The sequence below is a fragment of the Carcharodon carcharias genome, chromosome 22 (assembly GCF_017639515.1).
Source record: "Carcharodon carcharias isolate sCarCar2 chromosome 22, sCarCar2.pri, whole genome shotgun sequence".
NCBI lineage: Eukaryota > Metazoa > Chordata > Chondrichthyes > Lamniformes > Lamnidae > Carcharodon > Carcharodon carcharias.
Genome location: NC_054488.1, coordinates 46,540,995 through 46,565,046, shown reverse-complemented (window position 1 = coordinate 46,565,046; position 24,052 = coordinate 46,540,995). Strand labels below are relative to the sequence as shown.

Here is a 24,052-nt window from a genome sequence, read left to right as displayed (position 1 = left end):
AGGCTTCATTTTGTTCAGATCCATTTTCTGCACTTTAAATCTTTTTCCTAATTTTCTTTACAGTAATTTCTCCATTGGTCAGAGTCTAGAAGAAATGAGACAAAGAACAGAAGTAAATCACTTTGAATGTAAGTTTTACATTCACCTTAATAAAGTATCCTAGTGTAGGCTAATCAAGGGCAAAAACAGAATGTACTGAAATTCCCCTGTGGTTGACAGTATCTGAAAAGAGAGAACACCAATGTAGGCTCCTCAGCAAAATAAGCACGTTTCTTTATAAGGTTGTAAAGAAAAGCATGAAGGAAAATAAGAACAGTTCCAAAATTAACAATAAGGATCCTATAGTATCTAAGAAAAAAAGAGTCTAGAGGATTTCTACCTACTGATATTTGGAAGCTATTGAGATTTCATATTCCCATTGAATACTGAATGACCTTTGGCTGATTTCTAGCTATATTATTTCTATTTACTTATTATGTAATTGCCAAGCATGAAATAGTTAACACTTAGAAAATCAAAGATTTGTACAAAAATGATTAAAAGAAATCATTTAAGTAAACAAAAGTAATTATATAGGATTAGGGAGTATTTTTATATTGGTGTGGAAAAACTACTGCACTCAGTTGTCATGGACTAAATTGAAAGGTAGCATTTTACTATGAGTTGAAGAATCTCAGAAGACAAATTATAAATCCTCTCATTGCACGAAGGTGTTTAAGATTAATACAATACCTGGTGGAAATTTATAAATCCTATAAGGCTCATTATACCCCTTAAGCTATATTAAACACTTCTTTGACTTGCTATAAATGAGTGTGGGCAATTTTAAATTATGGACAATAACAACAACTTGCAGTTATATAGTGCTGTTAACATGGTAAAATGTCCCAAAGCACTTGAGATGAGATGAAGATTTGACATTGAGCCACATAAAGGGATTTTAGAACACTGAACAAAAGCTTGATCAGAGAAATAAGTTTGAAGGAATGTCTTAAAGGACGAAAGAGAGAGAGAGAGGCGGCAGAAAGGTTCAGGACGGAATTTGGGATGATATTTAAAATTTAACTGGGTAGCTCATTATCTTAAGAAAAACAATGGGTTCGATTTTCTCTCAGAGCAAAGTTTGGGTGGCTGACCAGCAAAGCTCATGGGAGGCTGGTTCATTTTGAGGACCGGGTCTCATCAGCATTGGGCCAAAGGACTGCGGCTGGAAATGAAGCTCCAGGGGCAACTTGTCAGCTTGGAACCACCACAAAATCAAATGGTCCAGCCAAACTCTTGGTCAGAAAGTAGATTTCTAGGAGACCCCAATCTAGAGGGGGATAAGAGAGGAGACGATGTAATGGCAGTGGTCCCACTCCTGATCTTCCAAGACTGACAAAAATAAAGTCAAATGCCCTTTTCTTCTCCCCAGCCATCAGTTGATACGAGGAGGAGAATGCACTGTACAATTTTTCCCAGCTCAATCCAAAAATGGCATTGACATCCCATTGACATAATAGCAACCGTGTTTCAATATTTCGATCAGCATTCAGGCAGCAGCCCAGGACTTCAGAAAAGTTTCAGTGGCCACTATGCTGATGGCAACTAAACAGCAACCCACTTTCTTATTGTTTTATTTCTGCTGGACTGGAGGCTTGAAAATTCAACTGAAAATTAATTTAAAGATAGTTTTGTACGTGTACTTTTGTGATAAATATTGGAGAATGTTTGCACACAATTATTCTTCCGTGGAGAGCAAAATCAGGCAGGGTGTGAAACTAGCATTGCATCTCATCCTGACAGTTTCCAAATGGGCAGGGTAGGTTAACATTGCCTGTATCAGATCAAAAGAACTTTCCTACACATGACGTCTTCCCTAATATTTAGGCATCAGCCAAACTGGCTACACAAGCTCTTTCATCAATTAGGTGTCAGTTTGTGTATAGATATCCATTCATTAGACTGTTAGTATTATCTGTAGCCTTTAATTTGGAAGCAAGTTCATCATTACTTAGCCAGTTAGGGAATTTAAACATGCCTATAGCAGTGCTCTTGACCTTTGATCCTAGGCTAATGCATCCTGTTATTTTGGGTAATTTGGGACATTCATCAAAACTCTTTGTTGGTTTGAGTGTGTTATCTATGGCCTTATATCATTTGTGCTCTGGATCAGGAACTAGGATGATAGTATCTCCCGATAGTTAATAATTGCAGAATGAGCTCAAATGTTATTTTATTCTATTTTCGTTTTTAAAATACATGCATTGATTATGTGTACACGTACTCACTTGAAACATCAATACAGGAAATAACTAAATTAAACTTCAGAACTGAATACTAATGTCTGTGATTTAGAAAGAGGTTTCCAGAAACCTAATGTAATCAGATTTCCTGGCACTCACAGAATTGTGCCATTGATAAGTCTTTAAGCAATCTCAAAGAGCGGCTCCAAATCCTTCAATGGCAGTGCCAATAACAACAGTAACTTACTTCAATCATTTTGTCGCCACTCAGCTCCATAGCTGCCATCATTCCCTCCATTGTGATAACAAGCTTATTCTCACCTTCTAGTTTTGCAAAAGCCTAAAAGCAAACAACAGGATAATTAAAGTTTCTTCATAAGATTGATTTTCTTTTAAAAACAAAGTAGTGTCCCCCATTGTTGTCAATCCTTCATGAAGAATTTACAAAACTGATCATGAACAACGACAATTGTAGGCAAGCCTCTGTCAGATGGATTTCCATGAAGGTTTATGTGAGCTCATCCATTTTGGGTGTAAGAGGATAGAACAGAGTATTTCCTAAATGGTGAAAATCTAGAAACAGTGGAGGCCCAAACAGAGCCTTAGGGCAGTTGGAGGTGGGGAGGTGGGGGAGCGGTGGGGTGATGTCAACGTACATAGATCAGTTAAATGTCATGGACAGGTACAGAAAATAATCAAAAAGGTTAATGGAATGCTGGCCTTTATATCTAGGGGCCTAGTATTCAAGGATATGGAAATTATGCTACAGTTATACAAAGTCCTGCTTCCCCCACACCTGGAGTACTGTGTTCAGTTCTAGGCACCACAACTTAGGAAGGATATATTGACCTTGGAGGGAGTGCAGTGGAGAATTATACCTGGACACCAAGGGTTAAATCACAAGCAGAGATCACAAGCTAATGTTGTATTTCCTGGAACTAAGAAAGTTAAGGGTTGATTTGATTGAAGTTTTCAAGATATTAAGGGGAACAGTTGGGTGAAGAGGGAAACTATTTCAGCTGGTTGGAGAGTCTAGGACTAGGGTCAATAGCTTAAAAATTAGAACCAGATCTTTCAGTAGTTAAGAAGCACTTTACACGCAAGGAGTATAGAAATAAAATAAAGTGTGGAACTCTCTTCCACAAACAGCAGTTGATGCCACGTCAATACTTCATTTTAATTCAGAGGTTGACAGATTTTTTGTTAACCAATGTATTAATAAACATTGTGCAAAGGTTGAGTTAGATGGGGTTAGGTCACTGATGATAGATCAGCCATGATCTCACTGAGTTACAGAACAGTCTGAAGGGGCTAAGTGACATATTCCTGTTCCTAATTTCCTTCCAATGAGTGCAGCATTTTCTGATGTTGCTGATTTTCTTTTAACCTCAACACTTGACAACATAAGTTAGTCCATGTACTTGGGACGGTGTGAAGCTTAATGCTTGAATCACACGTGCGCAGAGTTTGTATGGGCCTGGGACTGGTTCTGAAGGTTACAGATCAAAGAATTAATGTTAAATGTAAATGCTAATGTAAATATTAAGCAGAAATTTTCAAAAGAAAAAGTCTAGGAATTTCAGCATACATTTTCAGAGATTTATAAAGCGTACTGAAAACTGAAGATAGGAAGTTCTACATCAAGAGGCCTGCTCCGTATTATAGAGAGACATGAAGCACAAGACAATTAGTGTGCTTCATAATTTTGAAAAACAAGAATCATGGAAGACTTTAAAGCTGGAAAATATCTACTTAAGAATGGGTGATATGGCTAACTAAATAACACCATTGATCTCTTGCTCCAGACTTGTTTCAACCATTGGAATATCATTCATGAAATACAATTGAACAGAGTGAAATAATGTTGCAAGGAATTCATTCAGCTACTATTGGGCTTCACGGAAACAAAATTGAAATGTTGCAATTTTGGAAATGTTATCAGTGGTTTTGTGCCATTCACAGACTCTCTGGCCGGGATTTTCCATGCCTGCCGACATCAGCTTCGGTGGCGTGAGTGGACAATATGGTGAGAAGGACAAAAATTGGTTCCACGATGTCGTGAAACCATTTTGCGATTGTCCACTCTGCCGGAATCATCCCCCCGCTGGTTTGTCTGCCTGTGGGAAAACACGCTGACATGCTTCACAACAACATCATATATAAGGCGTGCACTTGGCGAGCTGCACTGAAGTTCGGGACTTCAAGGTCTGTTTGCCTACCTTGCTTAGGGCAGCATTCACAGTCATCAGCACCAGGCTTCACAGGCAGCACCGCATCACTTTTGGGGGGGCTCACGGGCCGGTCTTTACCTACCAGATCAGCTATAAGTAGGTGACTTTTCAACAGCTGCAGGGCAGGGCTTGCTTGGGGAAGGGGAGAAGTGGCCTCAGGCAAGGGAAGAGGCTGCAGGACGAGAGCTGTACTAGGGAAGGAGGTGTGTGTGGGGCACATGTTGATCTGTGCAAGTGGCCTCAAGGTGGTGAGGGCTGAAGAGGCAGACTCCAGAGAAGATGCGACTAGATGGGCACGTGAGGGAATGTGTGAGGATAGGTGATGATGTTCCTTGAGCTGGCAGTGAGTGAGATGCCAGTGAATGTGTGATGGGCTTGAGTGTGTGAGATTAGAGTGGTAAGATGGTTGCCATACCCTGGCTGCATGGATGAGATCATTCATCCTCTATCAGCATTGGATGGCCAACCTCTTCTGTGCAACATTGGCATTGATCACCTGTGCCATCGCCTATCAAGCCAGAGTGGTAATGTAGCTGCCCCTCCTGAGGCCAGAGCAGGGGTACAGGGCATCACAGCGGGCCTTCACAGTGTCCAAAAGGCGCTTGAGGACTGCAGTCTTCTTGCCTTTCGGGGTTATTTTTTGCTGCAGTTCTGAGCTGGAAGCACGGAGCGTGGCTATACTTTAAATGTGATGGCTGGTGTGATGAAGCAGTGAGGTGAAATCATTTTACCCACCCGCTACCACACTTAGCGCAAATCTGGGACCATTCCGCCCTTAGACACTGAGATTTTGCACATGGACCACTGGAGGGAGTGGGCTTGAGAGATTAAAAGCCCTCTCAAAAATTTCCTTATGCTTGTACAAAAAATTGAGTAATCTTACCTTGACTCTGTGCCCCGTGAATAACACAAACTCACTCTCTTGTCCAATAGTGAATTCATTGGTAATCACTTTGCTGCCATAATTATAAGAGGTTTGAAATGAATTCCCATTTTGAACAAATTCAACAATGTTGCCTAGGTCTTTATATTTCTTAATTACTTCATCTGAGAGTCCTAACAAATGAAAACAAATGCACAATTAATTCAATATTTAATCCAAGGTAAAAGAAAAGTCTTTTCATGTCTCCTAACCAATAGTGCTGAAGTAAAGGTCCAAATGGAACATGTAACATGAAAGGAATGAATAGTTTGCTCTGTGATTCACCACAAACACAAGACAAATTTCTGTCCTCTGTTTTATCACAGGAAGATATACACTTCAAAACAGGGAGGCACAGTGTCACTCTACAATGTTCCAACACAGGCTAGGATTTTCCAGCCACCCACCACCCCTCCGGCGTGTTCCCCCATGGCAGGTGCACCAAACCATTCAAATGTCTGTTGAATTCGGCGGGACCAGAAGATCCCACCATTGGGAGCAATCGGAAAATCCCGCCCACAGTTTCTACTGGCTGAATTAAGAACCATATTAGCAAAGGAATGATTGCAGGCTATGTGCCTGTGGAAGTGATTTTTTTCATGGGATGTGGGCATCACTGTCTAGACCAGCATCTATTGCCCGTCCCTAGTAGTCCTTGAGAAGGTGGTGGTGAGCTGCTTTCTTGAACCGCTGCAGTCCATGTGGTGTAAGTGCACCCCCAGCTAGGAAGACAAAATGTTTACATAAGCCCATTATCAGGATCCATTCCACCTCCATAATTGTAATTATTTAACTCCCTTCCATTATAAGGATGTCATTAAGCTATTAATGTATATAATATTTTGGAAAATATTTTTCTTTTAATATAGGGGTTTTGACTGCAGGTATCTTAATTGGATTAAAGCCAGCTAGTCTGGGTGTTTTGATGAGTATTCGTTTTGATTTGGAAGAGAGATAACGTGCATTTACATTTTTTGAATAGAGCATTCAAGAAGTGGGCTGAAAACCTGATGCTTTTCTAGTAGCTACTTTGGGCAACATGTTTATATTACTAATGAAATTGGTACTATGAAAGGGGTTTCATTGTTAAAAGGTGAAGTTCAAAGAGGCTGGTGAGACAATGAGAATTTGAATTCAATGGGGCTGGTAGGTATAACTTCGGTAGTTTTCAGGTATGCAGAGCAGAGACAATGTAAGATCAAAAGGCAGCTGCAAACCTCCAACTGGCTCCACAGTGAAAAGAACCTCATTTTGAATTCATAAGGTGAAAATGCTTTGCTTGATTTTTGGTTAAGTTGCTGTTGCCTTAATGGAGATTAGTTTGGGCATTTGTTAAAAGTTATGATAGTAGTAATTTGTAGGCATGAGTATATAGTTTAACCTGTGTAAATTAATAAAATATTTCAATTAGTTTAATGTAAAGCCTCGAGAACTGGTGGTCTAATTCCTGAATTTAGAGTCGCATCTCAAACACAACACTTAAAATAATAGGTTATGACAGTTATTTAAACTTTCCCTGTGGGATTTTTAAATAACTCCGCTTTATCAACTGCACTGGTCATAACAAAGGATCTTTCATGGCTCTGTAGCTAGGAAGTAAACAATTTGTTGTTGTCTTTGGAAAGGAAGAGAGGCGGGGCAGGTGCACCAGCATTGCTTAATTTGTCAGCTACAACATTTTCCATAACTCCTTGTCACACACACATATGTTGTTTAATGCAATCATTTGTAAAATAATGAAGTATTGTTGCAACAATTGTTTTCTTAATATTACTTTGAATTCTGTTTAACCTCCCTCCAACATTCTTGCCTGGTTTGCATCACCCAAAGGCAATGTTGCTCTGTACCTGCTGCTAGGAATTACATGGCATTTACTTCTCCCTCTAACATTCCCTCTTTTCAGAAAGCCTCCATTCAGCATTTCTTCATAGTGATGTCACTGAGTCCAGGACCTTAGGACAGAGGCAATTGATCTGGGTCTGGACATTTGCAGGCAGCCATGTCTTTGTGCTGCAACATACTACATCATTTTGTGTTGGTAAATATTTTTATGGCAGTAAGTATTTTTGTGAGTAAATTAAAGGTGTTCCCCAAATTCAAACTGTTGAGAAACAATGGAAATCTGCTGTAATTACCAATATGAAAAACAAACTTGTAACTAAGAATTAAAAACTGTTCATTTTTATGAAAAATACTTAAAAAGCAGAGATGTGAAAAATTAAATAAATGGTAATATGGTAGTGTTGTTATAGTAACTAATCTGACAGACAAACCTAGCATTAAGTCAGATGTGCACAAAGAATGTGAAATTGGATGATTATCTATCTAAACACTCATGCAGTCAAAGGCAAAGCAACTAAGTAGATGTAGTTGGAGGGGATTAAACAACAAAGAAAAATAGCTTAGAAATTGATAAGAAGGAATTCCAGAATTGAGCCAAAATATCAGGGTTCTGGTCGTACATTTCTTTTTTTGATATTTAATCACAATTAGGACACCATGATGTTAAATGGCAAGGAACAAAAAGCACACTGCGCTGTAATTCATACCTAATCTTTTGATAGATCATTTAATGAAAAATTTTGTTGCATTACAGAGTTTTGAAGAAAGTGAAGTTTCAGTTCAAATTCTCTTTCGCTTTGTTTTCTGACAAGTACCCTTTGCCTCAAGTCTTGCAGTATCCTGTTCAGTAATCACACACACTTTTCATTTCCCTGCATGGTGAAATGCAGCACCTTCATGTGATTATGTGATTCTACAAGTTGTATTTATATATTTACTAAGTAACAGGGATAACCGTGCCAATCTGAAAATATATTTTCAAAGTGGGTGTTGTTCTACAGAATAAGGGCAACTTGGTTTCTTGCTTCAACTCCAGTATATCCTAATACCATAAAAATCATCTCAACAAAAATTAGCAAAACATAAAATGTTACACAAACCTTTAAATCAGATGAGGGAACTGCTGTTCAGCCTTGCTGTTTCTCTGCAAATGGGAGCTGCCTTTTAGAGGCTAATTCCCATTGTAACTATTAATTTACACTAAGCACAAAGAAATTTAAATGCAAAATTACAAAAGGTGCAAGTTAAACTTACCCAGAGCTTTCATGAGTTGTTCAAAGTTTTCCTGACTTTCTAATTCGTACTTTCCATTGAATGCCATCTGGAATGTATTTGCTGCGACTCAGGCAAGAGCTGATTCTGAAGAAAATTGGCAGCTCTTATAGCTGCCTTCAAATTAATTTTCAAAAAATAGAATGAGTAACTCCTTGAAGAATAATATAATCACTTACTACCATACTATCAAGCACTTGAACCTCTAAATAAGATGGTAATTTTCTGTTTATACAGGATTACCACTGGTAACCCAGGGGACTATCAATGGAAAAACAATGCAGCTGAGGGTTGTTTTTGAACAAAAGCAATGAAAAAGATGTCACTATTTATAGTGCAGCCTGTAATTATTATATTTTCTAGCTGATGATTATATGTCACCTGAACCATTGGTCTTTGAAATTAGGTGAAGGGCCATAGATATATTCAAAGGCACTAATTCATTCATTCGCTAAGACATTCAAAGCAGCCCAAAGGCTAATAAAAAATTCATTGCTGCTAATGATTTTTAAGGTTAGATCTTCCATGCGGTACATTCATGTAGATAAAATGAACAACTATTTTCTCTTTAGTTTTTAAATACCTGCTGTTCCATATAGGAACTTTTGAAATTTTTATTTGTGCCAGACTGTCTTACTGCATCCAATGCAAAATCCAAATGATGTGAAACTACCTCCTGGAGGTACTCTCGCACCTTTTTCACCATCAGCAACCTAGCTCCCAAATTATACTTCCCATTATCCACCTAGGACAGCCTAAAACTGCTCTGCACTGACACAAAGCCAATAATATAACAGAGCTCTAAGCAATGACAGTTCCATTTTTTCCAGTAACCATGCCAAGGCATCATTTGCAACATTATTCTTGTATGAAGCCATAATTATTGATTACTATATCTCATTCACTTGAGTGTTAGTATTTGTAAAGTCTATTGATTATTTCTGCTCCCTTGCTGTGTTTTTTTTCATACTTACTGAGTGATGTAATATATGTTACCTGTCATGATTTCGACCTCACAATATAAAAGAATGCATTTCGAAGTAATGAGATCAGTCATTGCATGTGCAAACAGGGAAACAACATGCCATCGAGAGTTTCCACCATGTAATTTCAGGATAAACTGGGTTAGAAATTGGTGGAATGCGATGTAAATTACCTGGAGGATTTTCAGGTGGATGGATGAGTAGTGGAGTTTAAGCTTCATTATAAATTTTGACATGGGCCCTCCTAATCTGTTTTGTATGAGAATTACATTCAATTTGATGAATAGTTTTCACTTATGCAACTATTGGAATTTCATAAGTGTTCACAAGAATATTAAGAACATTTTCTGACAGAAAGCACTATAAAACCAACTAAAAAAAAGAACTTTGATAACATCGGTAATAGAAAATTATGGGCAGAAGGCTAAAATAAATTTCAATGATAAAGATGTTTTGGGGTCTCAGTTTTGGAAGACCAATAAGTGTACCCTGGTCCACAGTGAGTGTATATTCTAATTCCCAAGGGCAAACCTCCAGTGCAAAATGATTTTAAAAAACTGGAACTCAGTCTTCCCTGAATCTATCGTGTCTCTCGATAAAAACAGAAAGTGCTGAAAATATTCAACAGGTCTGGCAGCATCTGTGGAGAAAGAGTTAACTGGCCGTATTTTTGCTCCCAAGGTGGGTAGCATGAGTCAGGAAATTTCCTGGCTTGCCGCACACCCACCTTGGGGAAGAAGTGCCCCGTCGGAATCGATATTCACTCCAGGGTGGCGGGTGAGGGACGGAGTCAGGCTTGCAGCCCCAGGCATGGGTCAGAGGTGGCCACAGGGTCTTCTGGGAGCCCATCTCGGTTCCCTGGGACTTTGTCCCAGTTATTTCCTTAAAGTTTGGCCCTTCTAGCCCTCACCCCCACTCACTCCCCATGCCAAGTTGTGCCGACCCCCACTCCTCCACCCACCCCAGTGGCCCCTTATAGCTCCCATGTGTTGTGTTGCTAGGTTTGCTTTACACAAATTTATCAATCTCACACACAACGCTGGTAACGTAGGTTTGGTTTATTTGAAGATATATTGCAGGATGGCTCAGCAGACAGATCTACTTTATGGATTCAGCAACCACTACTCACAAGCACAACGCATTCCTACACACACTACCAGCTGCTGGTCACATGCTGCTCCCTTAAAGTGATATCACCCAACATTCCCTTCTTTCCAAGATAATATTACATACATTAAGAGTGAAAATACATGCACAGTAGGGTAATTGTAAAAACTACTTTCCCATAAAAGATACATCCCTGTTTAAGAATTTGAGAGTTTAAGAGTGTGTATAACGTATGGGTGGCTTGCGAATCCTCCCAGATCTCTTGAAATCTAGACTTGTCACTTAACTGATCTTGACTTGTAGGTGTGTTGACACCCTGTCTATTATTGGAGTGTTGATTGTGCAAGACCACCATGAAAACAATCACATTTGCACCACACAAGTACCAGGCAATCAAACAAGAGGGAATCTAACCATTGCCTCTTGAAATGCAGTGGCATTACCATCACTGAATCCCCCAATATCGACATCCTGGGGATTACCATTGACCAGAAACTGAACTGGACTAGCCATATAAATGCTGTGGTCACAAGAGTAGGTTAGAGGCTAGGAATCCTGTGACGAGTAACTCACCTCCCAATTCCCCAAAGCCTGCCCACCATCTACATGGCACAAGCCAGGAGTGTGATGGAACACTCTCCACTTGCCTGGATGAGTGCAGCTCCAACAACACTCAAGAAGCTCAACACCATCTAGGACAAAGCAACCCATTTGATTGACACTCCATCCACTGCCTTCAACATTCACTCCCTCTACCATCAACAGTGGCAGCAGTGTATACCATCTACAAGATGCACTGTAACAACTCACCAAGGCTCCTTCAACAGCACTTTCCAAACCCACGATCTCTACCACCAAGAAAGACAAGGGCAGCAGGTGCATGGGAACACCACCACTTGGGAGTTCCTCTCCAAGTCACATACCATCCTGACTTATAACTATATTGCTATTCCTTCACTGTTGCTGGGTCAAATTCCTGGAATTGCCTTCCCAACAGCACCATGAGTGTACCGACACCACATGGACTGCAGTAGATCAAGAAGGGGCTCATCACCACCTTCTTGAGAGCAATTAGGGATGGGCAATAAATTCTGGCCTAGCCAGCGATGCCCACACTCTGTGAAAGAATAAAGAAAAATTCACTTTCTGAGTTTATCTTTGAATGTGTTTTACATAGAAACATAGAAAATAGGAGAAGGAGTAGGATATTCGGCCCTTTGAGCCTGCTCCACCATTCATTATGATCATGGCTGATCATCCAACTCAATAGCCTGCTCCCGCTTTCTCCCCATATCCTTTGATCCCTTTCGCCCCAAGAACTAACTCCTTCTTGAAAACATACAATGTTTTGGCCTCAACTACTTTCTGTGGTAGTGAATTCCATAGACTCACCACTCTCTGGGTGAAGAAATTTCTCCTCATCTCAGTCCTAATTGGTCTACCCCATATCCTCAGATTGTGACCCCTGGTTCTGGACTCCCCACCATCGGGAACATCCTTCCTGCATCTACCCTGTCTAGTCCTGTTAGAATTTTATAGGTTTCTACGAGATACCCCCCTCATTCTTCTGAACTCCAGCTAATATAACCCTAACCGACTCAATCTTTCCCCATATGTCAGTCGCCATCCCAGGAATCAGTCTGGTAAATCTTTGCTGCTTCCCTCTATAGCAGGAACATTCTTCCTCAGATAAGGAGTCCAAAACTGCACACAATATTCCAGGTGTGGTCTCACCAAGGCCCTGTATAATTGTAGCAAGACATCCCTGCTCCTGTACTCGAATCCTCTCACTATGAAGGCCAACATACCATTTGCCTTCTTTACCACTTGCTGCAACTTCAGCGACTCATGTACAAGGACACCCAGGTCTCGTTGCACATTCCCCTCTCTCAATTTATAGCTATTCAGATAATAATCTGCCTTCCTGTTTTTGCTACCAAAGAGGATAACCTCACATTTATCCACATTATACTGCATCTGCCATGCATTTGCCCACTCACTCAGCTTGTCCAAATCACACTGAAGCATCTCTGCATCCTCCTCACAGCTCACCCTCCCACCCAGCTTTGTGTCATCTTCAAACTTGAAGATAGTACATTTAGTTCCCTCATCTAAATCATTAATATTTATTGTGAATAGCACCGATCACTGTGGTACCCCACTAGTCACTGCCTGCCATTCAGAAAAAGACCCATTTATTCCTACTCTTTGTTTCCTGTCTGCCAACCAGTTTTCTATCCATCTCAATACACTACCCCCAATCCCATGTGCTTTAATTTTACACGCTAATCTCTTATGTGGGACTTTGTCAAAAGCCTTCTGAAAGTCCAAATAAACCACATCCACTGGCTCCCCCTCATCAACTCTATCAATTACATCCTTGAAAAATTCCAGTAGATTTGTCAAGCATGATTTCCCTTTCGTAAATCCATGCTGACTCTGTCCGATTCTGCCACTGTTTTCCAAGTGCTCAGCTATTAAATTTTTTATAATGGACTCTAGAATTTTCCCCACTACCGACGTCAGGCTGACTGGTCTATAATTCCCCGTTTTCTCTCTGCCTCCCTTTTTAAAAAGTGGGGTTACATTAGCTACCCTCCAATCTGTAGGAACTATTCCAGAGTCTATAGAATCTCAGAAGATGACCACCAGTGCATCCACTATTTCTAGGGCCACTTCCGCAAGTACTCTGGGATGTAGATTATCAGGCCTCGGGGATTTATCGGCCTTCAATCCCATCAATTTCCCCAACACCATTTCCCTATTAATACTGATTTCTTTCAGCTCCTCCCTCTTACTAAACCCTGTGTTCCCCAACATTTCTGGTATGTTATTTGTGTCCTCCCTTGTGAAGACAGAACCAAAGTATGTATTTAGTTGGTCAGCTATTTCTTTGTTCCCCACTATAAATTCCCCTGTTTCTGACTGTAAGGGACCTACATTTGTCTTCACCAATCTTTTTCTCTTCACATACCTATAGAAACTTTTACAGTCAGTTTTTATGTTCCCTGCAAGCTTACTCTCATACTCTATTTTCCCCTTCTTAATCAATCCATTGGTCCTCCTTTGCTGAATTCTAAAGTGCCCCCAATCCTCAGGTCTGTTGTTTTTTCTGGCCAATTTGTATGCCTCTTCCTTGGATCTAATACTATCTCTAATTTCCCTTATAAGCCATGGTTTGGCTACCTTTCCTGTTTTGCTCTTGCGCCAGACAGGAATAATTGTTGCAGTTCACCCATGTGCTCTCTGAATGTTTGCCATTGCCTATCCACCATCCTCCCTATAAGTAATGTTTCCCAATCTTTCAAAACCAACTCGCACCTCATACCATAGTAGTTTCCTTTATTAAGATTCAAGACCCTAGTCTCAGAATCAACTTTGTTACTCTCCATCTTGATGAAGAATTCTATCATATTATGGTCGCTCATCCCCAAGGGGCCTCGCACAACTAGATTGCCAATTATTCCTTTCTCATTACACAATATCCAGTCTACGATGGCCTGTTCCCTGTTTTTATCTCTGTGTTTAATTGACTGCCACTGCTCTTCAAGAAATGCCTACCTCCTTGAAGAAGTTCTGTTCCTCTCTGCGACAAGATTTCCGTACCTCTCTTTTGCCTTGCTCACCTTCATTGCTTTCCATTTCCCTCCTGGTGTTTGACAAGGTGTTTACTAAAACCCGCTTTCACAGCCAGATCTCCATTCTCAGTGACTGTCTCCGTCTCCGACTTACCCCACGTGGATTTCTACTGAAATTCCACCCCTCATGTTTCGAACCCACCCAGGATTACAGGTATCTCCGGGACATAAAACGTTTCTCGGGCTGCTGTTCCCGTCACATCCTGAGATCCACACACAGTGCCATGCGCCGCCATATGAACACACTCGACCTCTCCCTCCAGCAGCACCGCCGTACCCTTTTTCAAAGCTGCGCGTGCCCCCAGTTTCATTTTATTCTTCGGCTTATCTGACGCCTCAACAAGAAACTGTTTCTCTTTTTCTCAAGTGCTAAGGAACGCAAGCTCCAACAACTCATCGACACCAACAGCCATCTAGGGCCCTCCACCCCTGCCTGTCCCCCCGTCCCCACCCCATCTTCCAATCCCAGCCCCGGCCGTGTATTCACTATACCCCCTGACCTTCCCCTCTCCGATGCTGAACGTTCAGTGCTCAGCAAAGGACTTAGTTTCATACCCTTACACCCTCACCTCAATGAATTTCGGGCTTGGCATGATGCTGAACTCTTCTTCCGCCGTCTTCGTCTCCGGGCTCACTTCTTTGGGCAGGAGTCCTCTCCCCATTCAACGGATCCTTTCACCCACTTCCAATATTTTCCCTCCACCTGGACCCCTCCCTCTGGATTCTTACCTTCTCTTGATCTTTTCATTGAGAACTGTCAGCGCGATATTAGTCGTCTCAATTTCTCTGCTCCTCTCACCCATTCTAATCTGTCGCTCTCTGAACTTACTGCACTCCATTCTCTCAGGTCCAACCCTGACATTGTCATCAAACCCGCTGACAAGGGTGGTGCTGTTGTTGTCTGGCGCACTAACCTCTACCTCGCGGAGGCTGAGCGTCAACTCGCAGACACTTCCTCCTACCTCTCCCTGGACCATGACCCCACCACTGAACATCAAGCCATTGTTTCCAGGACTGTCACTGACCTCATCTCCTCTGGGGATCTTCCTCCCACAGCTTCCATCCTGATAGTCACCCAACCTCGGACGGCCCGCTTCTATCTCCTACCCAAAATCCACAAAAAGAACTGCCCCTGTAGACCGATCGTCTCAGCTTGCTCCTGCCCCACAAAACTCATTTGTTGTTATCTTGACTCCCTTCTCTCTCCCCTCGTCCAGTCCCTTCCCACCTACATCCGTGATTCCTCTGCCACCTTACGTCACATCAACAATTTCCAGTTCCCTGGCCCCAACCGCTTCCTCTTCATCACGGACGTCCAATACTTCTATACCTCCATCCCCCACCAGGATGGTCTGTGGGCCCTTAGCTTCTTCCTCGAACAGAGGCCCGAACAATCCCTATCCACCACTACTCTCCTCCGTCTGGCTGAACTTGTTCTCACACTGAACAATTTCTCCTTCAACTCCTCACACTTCCTCCAAATAAAAGGTGTGGCTATGGGTACCCGCATGGGCCCCAGCTATGCCTGTCTCTTTATGGGGTATGTGGAACATTCCTTGTTCCAGTCCTACTCCGGCCCCCTTCCACAACTCTTTCTCCTGTACATCGATGATTACTTCGGTGCTGCTTCATGCTCTCGTTGGGACTTGGAAAAATTTATTAATTTTGCTTCCAATCTCCACCCCTCCATCATTTTCACGTGGTCCATCTCTGACACTTCCCTTCCCTTCCTTGACCTCTCTGTCTCAATCTCTCGTGATAGACTGTCCACCAATATCCATTACAAACCCACCGACTGCCACAGCTACCTCGACTACAGCTCCTCACACCCCACTTCCTGTAAGGACTCCATCCCATTCTCTCAGTTCCTTCGCCTCCGTCGCATCTGTTCCGATGATGCTACCTTCAAAAACAGTTCCTCTAACATGTCCTCCTTCTTCCTTAACCGAGATTTTCCACCCACGGTCGTTGACAGGGCCCTCAACCGTGTCCGGCCCATCTCCCGCACATCCGCCCTCACGCCTTCTCCTCCCTCCCAGAAACATGATAGGGTCCCCCTTGTCCTCACTTATCACCCCACCAGCCTCCGCATTCAAAGGATCATCCTCCGCCATTTCCGCCAACTCCAGCATGATGCCACCACCAAACACATCTTCTCTTCACCCCCCCTATCGGCATTCCGTAGGGATCGCTCCCTCCGGGACACCCTGGTCCACTCCTCCAGCACCCCCTACTCCTCAACCCCCTCCTATGGCACCACCCCATGCCCACGCAAAAGATGCAACACCTGCCCCTTCACTTCCTCTCTCCTCACCATCCAAGGGCCCAAACACTCCTTTCATGTGAAGCAGCATTTCACTTGCATTTCCCCCAACTTAGTCTACTGCATTCGTTGCTCCCAATGTGGTCTCATCTACATTGGAGAGACCAAACGTAAACTGGGCGACCGCTTTGCAGAACGCCTGCGGTCTGTCCGCAAGAATGACCCAAACCTCCCTGTCACTTGCCATTTTAACACTCCACCCTGCTGTCTTGCCCACCTGTCTGTCTTTGGCTTGCTGCATTGTTCCAGTGAAGCCCAACGCAAACTGGAGGAACAACACCTCATCTTCCGACTAGGCACTTTACAGCCTTCCGGACTGAATATTGAATTCAACAACTTTAGGTCTTGAGCTCCCTCCTCCATCCCCACCCCCTTTCTGTTTGCCCCTTCCTTTTGTTTTTTTCCAATAAATTATATAGATTTTTCTTTTCCCACCTATTTCCATTATTTTTAAATCTTTTTTGCTCTCCCCACCCCCACTAGAGCTATACCTTGAGTGCCCTACCATCCATTCTTAATTAGCACATTCGTTTAGATAATATCACCAACTTTAACACCTATGTGTTCTTTTGTTCTATTGTTGGTGACATCTTTTGATGATCTGCTTCTATCTCTGCTTGTTTGTCCCTACAACCACACCAACCCCCTCCACTTCTCTCTCTCTCTCTCTCTCTCTCCGCCCCCCCCCCCACACACCTTAAACCAGCTTATATTTCAACTCTTTCTTGGACTCGAACTCAAGTTCTGTCGAAGGGTCATGAGGACTCGAAACGTCAACTCTTTTCTTCTCTGCCGATGCTGCCAGACCTGCTGAGTTTTTCCAGGTAATTCTGTTTTTGTTTTGGCCTGTTCTCTAGTTGGTTCCTCAGTGTATTGGTCCAAAAAACCATCCTGTATACACTCCAGGAATTCCTCCTCTATGGTATTGTCACTAATTTGATTTGCCCAATCTATATGCAGATTAAAGTCATCCATAATTACAGATGTTCCTTTATTGTATGCGTCTCTAATTTCCTGTTTAATGTCATTCCCAACATCACCACTATAGTTTGGAGGTCTATATACAACCCCCACTAACACTTTTTACCCCATAGTGTTTCTCAGCTCTACCCACACAGATTCCACATCGTCGGAGCTAATATCTTTCCTCACTATTGTGTTAATTTCCTCTTTAACCAGCAATGCAACTCCACTGCCTTTTCCTCTTTGTCCATCCTTCCTAAATACTGAATACCCCTGGATCTTCAGTTCCCATCCCTGGTCACCCTGCAGCCATGTCTCCGTAATCCTGACTATATCATAATTGTTTACATCTATTTGCGCGGCTAATTCATCCACTTTATTGTGAATGCTCCTCGCATTAAGGCACAAAGCCTTTAGGCTAGTCTTTTTAAGATTACTTGTCCTGTTCCCACTATTTCTCACTGAGGCCCTGTTTGATTCTTGCCCTTGATTTCCCTGCCTATCACTTTTCTTATTCCCCTTTCTATCTTTTGTTCTTGTCCTTGATTCCCCCTCCTCTGACTCCTTGCATAGGTTCCCATCCGCCTGCCATTTTAGCTTAACTCCTCCCCAAGCACTCTAGCAAATATTCCCCCTAGGACATCAGTCCCTGTCCTGCCCAGGTATAACCCATCCAGTTTGTACTGGTCCCACCTCCCCCAGAACTGGTCCTAATGTCCCAGGAATCTGAAACCCTCCCCTCACACCATCTCTTCAGCCAGGTATTCAGCCGATATATCTTGCTCTTTCTACTCTGACTAGCACGTGGCATTGGTAGTAATCCTGAGATCACTACCTTTGAGGTCCTACTTTTCAACTTACTTCCTAACTCCCTATATTCTGCTTTTAGGACCTCATCCCTTTTTTTTTACCTATGTCGTTTGTACCAAAGTGTACCACGACCACTGGCTGTTCACCCTCCCCCTTCAAAATGTCCTGTAGCTGCTCTGAGACATCCTTGACTCTAGCACCAGGGAGGCAACATACAATCCTGGAGTCTTGTTTGCAGCCACACAAATGCCTATCTATTCCCCTTACAGTTGAATCCCCTATAACTATAGCATCCCCACACTTTTTACTCCTCCCCTGTGCAGCAGAGCCAACTGTGGTGCAACAAATTTGGCTGTTGCTGCTTTCCCACAAGAGGCCATTCCCCTCAACAGTATCCAAAGCGGTATATCTGTTTTGTAGGGGAATAGCCACAGGAGATTCCTGCACTGCCTGCCTAGTCCTCTTGCTCTGCTTGGTGGTCACCCATTCCCTTCCTATGGACCACATCTCTATACGTGCCACCCACGATACTCTCCACCTCACGGATGCTCCACAGTGTCCCCAGCCACTGCTCCAGCTCTGAAACCTGGGCTTCCAGGAGCTGCAGCTGGAGAGACTTCCTACACACATGCTGGCCCCAGGCATTGGAAATGTTCCCGGCTTCCCACATATAGCAGGAGGAGCACACCACGGCTTTGAGCTCTCCTGCCATTACTTACCCCTTTAAATTAAATTAAACCTTTTGGAAGACACTTAATATCAAATAATATCAATTACTCTAGAGCCCTTCTTCCCTGCTCCTCATTGTTACATGTAGTTGGAGTGTTGGATAATACACAGTTGTACAATTCCATTAACTGGCTACTGTTTCTCCTTAACATCACTCTATTTGATATTGTGACCTCATAGGATTTAGGCTCACTGCACATTTTACATACTTCTGTGGGTGAGGGGCTTCCTGGTGCAGGATGTATGACCCAATTCTTCGGTCCTACATGCAGACTAGGCTGCTCCATACCTGCATTTCAGTTATATGCTGTCTTCATTATCCCTTGTTTTTCAAGAAGTTTCTTCTGAATCTCTGAGAGCTGGGACAGGTGATGATTTGGCAAGGTTTTCCTCACCTGCGTTTGGAATATGATTTCTGCTGGTGACAGTAAGCCCATATCTAAAGGTGTTGCTTTCAAGTGTAACATGTGCATTGCAGAGATCTTGTTCAGTCTCCCTGCACTTTGTGATTAATGCCCTAATGGTGCAAACTATTAGCTCAGCAAGACTCTTGGATCTGGGATAGTGTGGCAAGGCTGTTACATGGTCCTTGCCCCATTTAGCACACATCATGAAAGGTCTGCCAGTGTACTGTGGCCTGTTGTCCAATGTGATCCCTTCAGGTGTACCAACCAAATTGAATATTGCACTTATTGTGTCCATTTGAGGTATCCTTCCAATGTCTGATGATTGGAAATATGGAAACGTAGTCACTGGCTGGGAGAAAGTCATCACCATGGACAGTGAATAAACCTGTTGCGATTTTACACCAAGGATATGATGGAATCTCATGAGGGTGTCACAGTTCTGTGTTGATATGGCTGGTGACTCTGGCATACTTTGCACACCCTCACTACCTTCTCAATACTGTCGTTAATCCCTGGCCAATGCACAGTTTCCCTTGTCAAGCACCTTGTTTGCTCTGTGGCATCCAACTCACTTTTAAACTTCTCCTGTATGTGCACACTGCACTTTCTAGAAGGGTCGATCAATGGAATTGCATCTTCTCTGAGATGTAGTACAGTATTACCGCTGAAGTATCCTGTAGCGTGAATCTGTCTGTTGTAGGTCATGGATTGACTCAATGCAATCATTCTTGGTCTTTCCTGTCATGAATGGTATACTGGTGATCTTGTGTATGGTCACAATGTTGAGTTCCGTACACATCAGTAACCCTGCTACTGCTGGTCCATTCCTGTGTCCACCAGGTAGAATATTTGTGGTTTCCAGACAGATTTGCCGTTGCTACATTTTAATGTCAATGTACTTATGCAATGAATGGGTGATTCATTGTACACAGTTAATTTGGCTGGTCATAGTTTGTAACATTGACTTCCAATGATCCAGATACATATCCTTCCAGATCCTGACTGGCAAGATGTTCATGCTCACTCCATGTCGAGTTTGGCTGTGAGCATGTGTTTGCCACTTTTCTATGGCCAAAGAATGCTGATAGTGGCAATAGCCTCCAAGTGTTTGATTTCATTCACACATTGTGTCACATTCACAATGTGGAAAGGCTGTTCGCTTTCCTGCAAGACCTTTCCACTTTGAATCTTTACACTGGTCTGTCTGCCTGCTAACCCTCATATAAATGCTTGTGCCCATGCGGGTCTCTGGTGTACTGCCTTTTGTTGCTGCCAGTATGCTGCACGTACTTTTTTTTGGTTGTGTCTTATTGTAACCTCTGGGCGCACCTCTGGAACCAGATTTCCTACATAGGTGAGCCCAACGTCCTTTTACACCGCATTCCTTGCAAAGATCTTGGAATGCAGGGCAGCTTCATGGTGGGTGCAGCAGACCACACTTCACACATGGCTTGCTTGCTTTCTGCATCTTGACTACTGCAACATCAATGGTAGCTGCACCTCACATGTGCAGGTGCGAACAGTTACAATGGCTTTGTATTTTCTGCTATCTTTTGGCAGTATGCCAATATCGTGCCCTTTATTTTTCACCAAAAGGTCTTTTTGGAAGGCTTCGATCAGCAAAGGTAAAACCAGCTCCATTATCTGTTCAGACAGCTCAGCTTCCGAAAGATCACAGTCCTTGTCCTTATCATGGCACCTGCTGATGAACTGATCAATTGATTCTTGTGACTGCTGTCTGTAGGACATCAGCTCCAAATGCTGAAGCCTGAAGTTCAGTTTTACACAAAGCTAATCCTCCAGCATGTTCCATAACTTGAGGGCCCTTCTGATCCTCATCAGACAGGCCAACGTGATAACTCTCTGCAAGTTGTAAGTTCCAATGGCTGTCTTTACTTTCGTCACTTGTTTGTAAGATTCTGTGATGGGTAAACCTTAAAAAGCATGATTCAATCCTTTGTTTGAAAAGCCTAAGTCCAGGAAGGTCATCTGGGGCCTTCTGTTGTGTAGGGGAGAATATCTCTGTGGAGATATTCACCAGTGCAGCTTCTGTGTTTTTTCCCTTTTGTTTTATGGCTGCAGTTCAGGTTTTTTTCTCATTTCACACGTTTTTGTCTTTTGCATTGGAATGGCACCTGACGGTGTTGCAATGGCCCCGCAGCTTTCCTTACCCGATTAAAAACTGACTGCACAGCATGACTTGCTGCTCCCATTAACCACTTATCCGGCTAGTCCACAAATCAGGTACTCACTGTTCTGCAAAGCATCATCTATAGGGAGACTCTGCCTCCAATGATTCGATGTTCATAAAGCCTCTGTCTTGTCAGTGGCTTGCGCTGTGGTCTTCAATTTCACATTGCTGCCACCATATTGCATTTTTATGTTTGCTTTACACAGACTTACTAATCTCGCACACAGTTCTGGTAAACTAGATTTAGGCTTGAAGATACAGTAAGGGATGACTTAGCAGACAAAGCTACTTTATGGATTCAGTAACCACTAATCACAAGGACAGCACAGCTACAATTCCTACACATAATACTAGCTGCTGGTCACATGCGGCCCTACATCCTGGCAACTTGCTCATTTGCATATTTCCTTGAAGTGACCTCAACGTATGCCATTAATGCCAATTCATGCCAACCCATGCTCCCCAACCCACCACCCTTTGCCCTTACGCCCTTCATGCCAACTCATTCAGTATCTATCATGGGCAAACCTCAGGCACCATGTTGAGATGAAGTAAAATAGGCCTATTTTACAGTCTTCACTATATTTTTAAAAACTTCCATTTATGAAAGCCCATTTGAAACTTTTAAATCTCCTCAAGTACTTAACACCCTTATAAAAACAGACTTATGTTCATAACCCAGTTAGGAGTTCTTATCACCAGTGGGTAGCATCTCTGCCTCTGAGCCTCTGGGTTCAAGTTCCACTCCAGGACTTGATTGGCAAGAAAAGTGTGTTCATAACATGACCAAACAGGTATCAACTTGCAAATCCTTCCAACATAGGCCAATGGCAGGTGGTAAGAGTGGGAGGGATTCCTGGTCAGCCATATGATGGAAAGAAACTGGAGTCTCTACCTTCACTATCCTTATGTTGCCATAGCAACTCAGACTCCATGTGGGCTCATTGGATCAGTTGGCTGGACAGCTGGTGTGGATCAGATTAGTGTCAACAGCACGGGGTTGGATCTCCATTATGGCTGGGTGGATTTTGGACCTGCCTCCTTGTCCTACCTATTGTGGAAGTTGTAGTGCTGAGAGTCTGACCTGCTTTCAGGCTGAGAACTAAAGAAGAATTCATAACCCCAATCCTTTAATAACCTCTTTGTGCTGTCAATCAAACTGTGAAGTTAGGAGACTTGTATATTGTGGAAAGTAGCCAAGCATTAATAATGACATAATGGAAGCCCTTATGGAAATGTCAACAGAAGCCCTTATGGAAATGTCAACAAACAGCTCTTGAAAGTGCTAGAACAGATTTTCTTTCAACTCTCATTGATACAGGTAGCACTATTTTTTTTCAATTTTTAAAGGGCTGGGGATTTAAATAACTTGACAACTTGACAGTTCTACAGATCTTATCTGCCTTCAAGAGCATTTACGCCTACTCTAAAAATTAATGACTCCCACCCTATGCATTTAGACCCTTGCTACACCAAAAATAAGGTCAGTTTGAACTCAGTACTGAGTTCAAATGGCCCTGCTAAGTTCAGGTTTCTCTCATGTGTAAGTCTCACCTCACATCTAATGATGTCAGCCAGGCATGTAACATTGGTGGCTAGGCTAATAAACACAGGTAGAGGAATCCATTAACTATAGTATTAAAAGATAATGTTAATAAAGCCTGTTCTTCAAAGAGCTTAAGACATTATGTCAGGAATTCCTGTTCAAGTAAAGTTGCTTTGGACTAAACTATTACAACTGTTTACATGAATGGACTGTTTTCACTGGATTTGGAAATAAATACATCATGAGGTCTTATCTGTGATATGGACCCTTAAACAGGTGAAACATAATGTGTAAAGGAGCCTGATTTTCAATAAGTCTTCAGAGGGCTTGAAAGACAGAAATAGAAGCCAAAAGCCAATCTTCATGTTTACTTAAATCAGTCAATCGCTCAAACCTGGATATCAGAGAAATAAAAACAGAATGTGCTAGAAAAATGCAGCATCTCTGACAGCATCTGTGGAGAGAGAAACAGTTAATGTTTTGAGTCGAATAAGACTTTTCTTCAGATATCCAGCATCCACAGTATTTTGCTTTTATTCTAAAATCAATGGGGTCTGTTCTGTATACTCCACCATCTCAAAATGTATTGTTGTGTGCCAGCAATGAAGGAGGTTGAATACTAACGCTGCACAAAGTCAGATGATTTTTCATACTGTTCCACAATATACGCAGTAGTCAGTCACCATAACTCCGCGTTAACCAACTGCATATTATAGCAGCTGCCTACCATATAACTGGACAGGTGAACAAATAAAATCACCTGTTTTAATTCCCTGATCAAATCCAGCTAATTTCTTTTTAAACAAAGCTGCCTATCCAGAAAGTTATATATTCCCAAAGCTGGTGGGGACCTTAAATATGAT

The 24,052-nt window shown here is 42.4% G+C and overlaps 1 protein-coding gene across 1 annotated transcript; it reads right to left on the bottom strand.

The window, feature by feature from the left end:
* Positions 1-34: 34 nt before the first annotated feature.
* LOC121293668 (fatty acid-binding protein 1, liver-like) lies at positions 35-8,541 on the bottom strand. Its single transcript, XM_041216836.1, has 4 exons — positions 8,475-8,541; positions 5,340-5,512; positions 2,473-2,565; positions 35-85 (listed from the first exon to the last, which is right to left on the bottom strand). Exons 1-4 carry the CDS (start codon positions 8,539-8,541, stop codon positions 35-37), a joined length of 384 nt encoding a protein of 127 aa, XP_041072770.1.
* Positions 8,542-24,052: the final 15,511 nt, after the last annotated feature.

Coding starts and splice junctions, on each gene's coding strand:
- LOC121293668 (XM_041216836.1), bottom strand. CDS start 8,541: ATGGCATTCAATGGAAAGTACGAATTAGAAAGTCAGGAAAACTTTGAA. Junction 5,513..8,474: donor ACAACTCATGAAAGCTCTGG/GTAAGTTTAACT, acceptor TTCATTTGTTAG/GACTCTCAGATGAAGTAATT. Junction 2,566..5,339: donor TCACGGGGCACAGAGTCAAG/GTAAGATTACTC, acceptor GTTTGCTTTTAG/GCTTTTGCAAAACTAGAAGG.